Consider the following 7,759-nt stretch of genomic DNA (forward strand, 5'->3'; position numbering starts at 1 on the left):
ATATATACCCATACATACACACACACATACATAAATATCTATACATACATACATGCACATACCATTCAATCAGTGTCCAACCAGAAAACCCAGGATTTAAACACCTTTTTATGTGTGGTTGCGAGCATGCATGTATATACAAGAAAGACAAAAGTAATTTTCTTGACATTTAACTGTCCCTATTGTTCTGATTGTAGACAAAACAAGTGACAAGCCAAAGTCTGGGATGCTGAAAAGTCCACCCAAAGGCTTTGACACCACCATCATCAGTAAAACCTATTACAATGTGGTGAGTATTACAGTCTTAGGAAACTTGCAGAGGTGGGCGCAGTTCTGCTAATCTGCTAATCTGCTAACAGCTACTAGTGAAGCTAACTATTTGTTTAGCAGATTAGCATTGTCACWGACTTTGGAAACTGTTAGCTTCTGCTAAACATATTTCTGCTAACTTTAAGCCAGCTAACAACAACTATCCTTTCACACATGCAGTGCTACATGCCTGCATCATGTGCCTTGTGTGTGCATGTAGCCTCCTTAGCATTTTGTGTGTCCACCTGTGTTAGTCTTCAACAGAAAGTAGATAAAGGTGTCTTACCCTGATTGAGTGACAGTCGCTTTCATCCACTCAGATTCTTAAAACATGGTTAGAAAGGGTGATTTTAAACAGAAAAAATGTCTCAGTTGAGGCTGAGATTTATATTTACGTCACTTGGTGCAATTTGTTTTCTTGCCGATTCAACTGCTTATTGTTCTAACTGTTTGGTGGACGTAGAAATGTTTTTTGAGCYTTTAGCCAAGATTTGGACATTTCTGTGGATGCCACACTTCTGTTTAAATGACAAAGCTTGAGTTAGCGGTTGCCAGTTAGCATTAGCTTCTGTTAATTTACTTACCTGTTTAGTGRTTTTTAACATTTGTAAAGCTCTTTTCGTAAGCGAACTGTTGGTTAGCGAAGCTAACTTTGTGGTTCGCTATGCCCACCACTGGAAACGTGAGTTTGAGATTAACCAGAAATTAGATTGGTAGTGTGTTTTGAACTTATGGATCAACGTTGCCAGATATTGATTAATTATTGTATTATGCAATAGTTAGTTTCTTCTGTGAACCAATCCCCCCCCAAATAAATAAATAAATAAATAAATAAATAAATAAATAAATAAATAAATAAATAAATAAATAAATAAATAAATAAATAAATAAATAAATAAACAAAACAAAAACGCACAAATTTTGATTCACTTGAACACATACGTGTCAGAAAGTCTGACCTGATCTTACCCCCACCCCCCTCACTCAGTACAAAAGCTAGTTTGGGTCAAAATGCAACCATTTTAAAGCAAAAGTATAAGATTTCATTATTACTTCTCTGGCAACCTTGTGTGGGTCGTTGTAGTGACTTATTTTCCTTTCACATTTAATCTCCTATCATGTTAGTGTGTCTGTTAGTTATTGTTGAGCCTGGATGGCATCCCTACACGTGGCAGACTGCAGTAAATGTAATGTAGGTTATTTCTTCCAGTCCAGTGGTTTCTGGGGCAGCCTTGCCACAGGGTCTGCTCCTTTTTGGTGGGTGTGTTTTAATAATGTAACAAGAAGTCCCTGCAGATAATTTTATATATGGTACCTGAATCACTTTTATCCCCGCCTGAAGTCAAAGCTGCAGACAAGAATGTACAAAAATATAAATACGAAAGTTTTTTTAAGAATCCATCCATCCGTCCGTCCGTCCGTCCGTCCGTCCATCCTCCACTTGTTTTAGTGTTGGATTGTGGGGGCAGCTTGAGCCTGAGCTCTTCCAGCTCTTCTAGGAGGACTCTGAGGTTTTTTCCTTGGCTAGCTGAGTGTCTTCAGTGTGTCTTGGGTCTTCCTCAGAGTCTCCTCAGTTGGACGTGTCCAGTAAATCTTACACTTACCTCACAATAGTGTCTCACTTAGGTGAAACTCCAGTTGACCTCTTTAAGGAAATTTACTTGAATTTGATGTCTTGTTATTTTACAGTTTCTGGTTGGGGCTTTTATAAGAGCAAGTATAGAAACTTGTTTTTTGTATAAGATTCAGGCTTTTGGTTTTTCTATTTGTTTGGTGCACTGCACGCATACAAACACCAGTTTATTCTTTTAAATTGGCTTTTCAGTTCCAGCTTAGGCAAGTTTTAGAAGTAAAAACAAAAGTGTAAATTTCATTTATGAGAATAACTGGAGTTTCTCTGACATATATTGCTTGGACACTATCACTTGTTTTACTCATATTACAGTGTTCTGTTTTTTTGTTGCTTTTGTTTTTTTCTTATCGGAAACCTCATTCCTGTGAGGCTTCCAAAGTGCGGCGAGAGCAGCCAATTAGTTGGTGGAGTCAGACTTGAGTTTTTGCAAGCGAGAGCTACTTGAGCCAGTTTTACAGCTCCCAGGGGATCCTTTAAATCTCTTCATTAACTTTTAAAATACTTATTTCAACCTGCCAGGATTGTTTTTGGTCCTTTTTTTTTGTCTCAGGAGAAAATCTGATTTTTTTTTAAATGTTTCATAGCTTTGTTACTTCCAATTAAAAGTCTCTCCTTATAAAAACAAACAACAAAGTGTTACTCTCATTGCTTTTTATAGTTTCTTACTTTGTCTTTGTCTCTTTCAGGTCCTACAGAACATCCTGGAAGCAGAGAGTGAATATTCAAGGGAGCTTCAGAGTCTCCTGGGTTTATACCTTCGCTCACTTCACCCAACAGACAGGTGGAGACTTTTACAGTTTTACTATTTTGCTCTACAGAACTGTTTTATATGAGGCAGTACAGCACAAACATACAAGCATGTATGCTGTATTGATTAGATACAACCACAGCTGACAGAGGTGAAACTTGTGAATTTTTTTTAAAAAGTTGACATTTACCAGGCGACTCCTCAGTGCAGAATGAAATTCTGGTGGCAGCTGAGTGTAATTTTCTGAGAACAGGCGGTGGTCTGAATAACGCCTGGACTTATTCGAGGACCAATCAGAACATTCTAACAGCATTGGAGCACCTCTCCAGCAGCAACGGAAAGATTGTGATWTAGAGTTGGTAAATCTGGTTCGCTTAATAGATCCTGGTTAATCTGAATCCCTCACTAATGTGATTTGGCTTACTTGAGTCAGTCACTAAATTAACCCAGATGCACGCTGCGTCTGGGTTAGACCTCACACTGGTGACACGKTGGTCACACGGCGATGCTTTTTAGTGAAATATTTGTGTTGTGATTCAGCTGCTCATTCACACCTCACCAATAATTTGAGACTCTTGACACCAGCACTACACAACAACATCCTAGGTCCGAAGCAAAGTTTGTTTATTCACTCGTTCGGACGTAACAGTGGTCATTCTGTCATTGCATGATCAATTCATGCACCTTAACCATGGCATTAGGGTTGGCAGATAAACACAAAAATACAYTTTTTGCCCCTCCTTTTCTGTGCATATTTTCATAAAACACAACCCACACCTCACGTTCCAACACCCTCATTCAATGCATATGAAAATTTGGGTCAAAATACAACAATTTTAAAGCAACAATACAACATTTTACCGTGTCCCAGTTGGCAGCCCTGCCTGGCATGGAGACTACAGCGAGCGACTCCATGTAAACTGGAGGTTATTTTGTTTATTTGATCCAATAAACATTGAAAAAACATTAACATTTCCAGAGACCGGTCTTGCATAAACTGGGCCTTATTCAATGGGTTTAACCTGGGTGATTCAGGAACCATCCAGTTCTATTCCAACAAGGCTTCAAGTATATGGAGCCAGTTTGATTCATTTTTCAMTCTGGAGGCAGTTGAGGTGCCTTGAGGCCATGATTTGAAGTGGCTTACCATTAGGGCTGCACGATCTTAGAAAATCTTGCGCTGGTGATAATATTTGTCAAAATTGCGATGATGATATCAGGTAAGATACGTCTATTGTTTTTCCTTTTCTCCTTTCCTAATCTTGACTTCCCATTCTATGTGACCTTTAGCATTTTTGGTRATGGCATTTGTGTCTGGTGTGAGCTTCTGCAGCTGTGAAACTCTGTCCAGAATGTTTAGAATGCTGAATGTAAAGTAAAAATATCCTAAATAAAATATAAATACTTTAAATACATTTAATTACAGTAAGCTTTGAACCCTGTTYGATGTTTCTCCACTTGCAATGCACCTGGAACATTTAGAACATGAGGAAAACATTCAAGCTGTTCAGATTTCAGTTAGAATGTATACAGGTGCTGGTCATAAAATTAGAATATCATGAAAAAGTAGATTTATTTCAGTAATTCCATTTAAAAAGTGAAACTTGTATATTATATTCATACATTACATACAAACTCATATATTTCAAATGTTTATTTCRTTTAATTTTGATGATTACAAATGACAACAAATGAAAATCTCAAATTCWGCAWATCAGAAAATTAGAATATTACTGAAGACCAATAAAAACAAAGGATTTATAGAAATGTTGGCCAACTGAAAAGTATGAACATGAAAAGTATGAGCATGTACAGCACTCAGTATTTAGTTGGGGCTCCTTTGGCCTGTATTACTGCAGCAATGCGGCGTGGCATGGAGTCGATCAGTCTGTGGCACTGCTCAGGTGTTATGATAGCCCAGGTTGCTCTAATAGTGGCTTTTAGCTCTTCTGAATTGTTGGGTCTGGTGTATTGCATCTTCTTCTTCACAATACCCCATAGATTTTCTATGGGGTTAAGGTCAGGAGAGTTTGCTGGCCAATTAAGAACAGGGATACCATGGTCCTTCAACCAGGTACTGGTAGCTTTGGCACTGTGTGCAGGTGCCAAGTCCTGTTGGAAAATGAAATCTGCATCTCCAAAAAGTTGGTCAGCAGCAGGAAGCATGAAGTGCTCTAAAACTTCCTGGTATGTGGCTGCGTTGACCCTGGACCTCAGAAAACACAATGGACCAACACCAGCAGATGACATGGCACCCCAAACCATCACTGACTGTGGAAACTTTACACTGGACTTCAAGCAACGTGGATGAAGTGCCTCTCTTCTTTTCCTCCAGACTCTGGGACCTTGATTTCCAAAGGAAATGCAAAATTTACTTTCATCAGAGAACATGACTTTGGACCACTCAACAGCAGTCCAGTCCTGTTTCTCTGTAGCCCAGGCAAGACGCTTCTGACGCTGTCTGTGGTTCAAGAGTGGCTTGACACAAGGAATGCGACAGCAGAAACCCATGTCTTTCATACGTCTGTGTGTGGTGGTTCTTGAAGCACTCACTCCAGCTGCAGTCCACTCTTTGTGAATCTCCCCCACATTTTTGAATGGGTTTTGTTTCACAATCCTCTCCAGGGTGCGGTTATCTCTCTTGCTTGTACATTTTTTTCGACCACATCTTTTCCTTCCCTTCGCCTCTCTATTAAAGTGCTTGGACACAGAGCTCTGTGAACAGCCAGCCTCTTTAGCGATGACCTTTTGTGTCTTGCCCTCCTTGTGCAAGGTGTCGATGGTCGTCTTTTGGACAACTGTCAAGTCAGCAGTCTTCCCCATGATTKTGTAGCCTATAGAACTAGACTGAAAGACCATTTAAAGGCCTTTGCAGGTGGTTTGAGTTAATTAGCTGATTAGAGTGTGGTACCAGGTGCCATCCATTTTGAACCTTATCACAAGATTCTAATTTTCTGATATGCTGAATTTGAGATTTTCATTTGTTGTCATTTGTAATCATCAAAATTAAACGAAATAAACATTTGAAATATATGAGTTTGTATGTAATGTATGAATATAATATACAAGTTTCACTTTTTAAATGGAATTACTGAAATAAATCTACTTTTTCATGATATTCTAATTTTATGACCAGCACCTGTAGACAGCGCAGTTCAATCAATATACAAAGAATTATCATTCAAACGGCTGACCGGCTCATTTYCCGTCTTGTTTGACGAGTGTTTTAAGTTTGATCACAGAACGTTGATGATTCTTTTCAGTCCTATCTTTTGTTTTTCTCTCCTCTGTTCTGTAGACTCACCAGTGCTGACATCAGCCATGTTCAGGGAAATCTGGAAGAGATCTCAACTTTTCAACAGACGCTGCTTCAGTCCTTAGAGGAACAGACAAAGTTAGTCTTTTGTTGATTTATTATTTATGTTTTTTTTTCTAATGTAGSTCGGTTATTCTTGTTATGGTGTAACTAAACTTTACTGGAATTTAAGATTTGGACTTATTTGTAATAATTGTTTCCACATGCATAGATTTTTATTTTTAGGCATCCAAAGAGGAAACGGTTCATTTGGAGAACATTTATTCAGACAATAGACATGTTTCCATTGTTTAGAAAAAATCATATCCTTTATTTTCTGCAGGATGTTGTTAAAGCAGCAGAGACGTCTAGTGGTCACTGGGTGTTATGTTTTCACAGCAATGAAGTGCAAAAGTGCTGAAAATGAAATACAAATTACTTATTGTAAAAACTCTCTAAAGAGTGAATGTAATATCAGYGATGGATAGATTTCTCCTCTGTGTTGCTCCCATCTTACATGTTTTGACTAAATATTCACAAAAACTGCTCTCTTTATGCATCATCAGAATATAATCACTGTTTTATCCAGTTTAATAATGTGATGCTGTTTGTGTAGGCTCCCAGAGAACCAGCAGAAAATCGGGGGATTCTTTCTAAGCCAGATGTCCCACATGAACAACATATACATGGCCTATTGCTCCAATCATCCATCTGCAGTCAGTGTTCTCACACAACATAGGTAAAAACAACTTTTTATACACATATATATAAAAACCATGAAATAAGACTTTTCTTTTACTGCACTAGTTGTTAACTTGTGAATGTGTGTCACAGTGACGAGTTGGGAGACTACATGGAGTCTAAAGGAGCATCCAGTCCTGGCATCTTGACCCTGACCACCAGTCTGAGTAAACCCTTTACCAGACTGGAGAGATATCCAGCACTACTGAAAGAACTGGAGAGACACATGGACGTAAGAACAGTTCTGTGTTGAAGGCTTTAGTCAAGTTATATTACAGGACTGATCATCTACTTCTTTTAGCTGTTSGCTCTTCAGAGGTCACCCCATCGAGTCATCCTCCTCCATCTCTGTCCTCACTCCAACTACCTCCATGTCCTCTCTAAATACATCTCCTTTTTGCCTTTTTTCCTGGYAACTGCRTCTCYAACATCCTTCTGTCARTATACCCACTGCCCCTCCTCTGGACATRTCCTATTTTTTATACTTTAGTGGTTCAACCTGTGCTGTACCTCTGATGATCTCATTTCTCATCTTCTCCGTCCTACTCACTCCCAAGGAGAACCGCAACRTCTTCCAGTTCTGTCTTCTGTCTTTTATCAATGTCTCTAAACCTTACAACTTCAGTTGGTCTCACTGCTCTCTTGTAAACCTTTCGTTTGACCTTTGCTGACACTCTTTTGTCCAAATCACTCCTGAAATGTTTCTCATCCTGCCTGGACTCTCTTCTTCACCTCTTTACTACACTCCCTGTTTTCCTGGACAGTGGACCTGAAGTACTTGAAGTCCTGCACCTTTGTGACCTCTGCTCCTCGTAGCCTCAGTGTTCCACCTGCCTCCCTCTCATTCCCTCACCAGGGGCCTCATGTATCAATGGTGCGTACGCACAAAAACCTTGCATACGCCATTTTCCATGCAAAACTCCGGATATACCAAAACTGAAATGAATGTGGAAATGTGCTCAGCCCCACGCCAACTCCAGGTCTGGCGTATGCACGTTTCTGTGGCTTTGGTTCCACTGGCGACACTTAGAGG

The 7,759-nt window shown here is 39.3% G+C and overlaps 1 protein-coding gene across 2 annotated transcripts in view; it reads left to right on the forward strand.

Annotated features, from left to right (window-relative positions):
* Window positions 1-197: 197 nt before the first annotated feature.
* LOC106529268 (rho guanine nucleotide exchange factor 7) overlaps window positions 198-7,759 on the forward strand; it is a gene marked incomplete at its 5' end in the record, with an annotated part of 24,578 nt that continues 17,016 nt past the window's right edge. For both annotated transcript variants that reach the window (XM_014024631.1, XM_014024632.1), the window contains 5 exon segments: window positions 198-289; window positions 2,629-2,723; window positions 5,989-6,084; window positions 6,602-6,724; window positions 6,820-6,958. In XM_014024631.1, coding sequence (XP_013880085.1) covers window positions 198-289; window positions 2,629-2,723; window positions 5,989-6,084; window positions 6,602-6,724; window positions 6,820-6,958 — 545 coding nt within the window.

The sequence above is a fragment of the Austrofundulus limnaeus genome, unplaced genomic scaffold (genome assembly GCF_001266775.1).
Source record: "Austrofundulus limnaeus strain Quisiro unplaced genomic scaffold, Austrofundulus_limnaeus-1.0 Scaffold432, whole genome shotgun sequence".
Classification (NCBI taxonomy): Eukaryota; Metazoa; Chordata; class Actinopteri; order Cyprinodontiformes; family Rivulidae; genus Austrofundulus; species Austrofundulus limnaeus.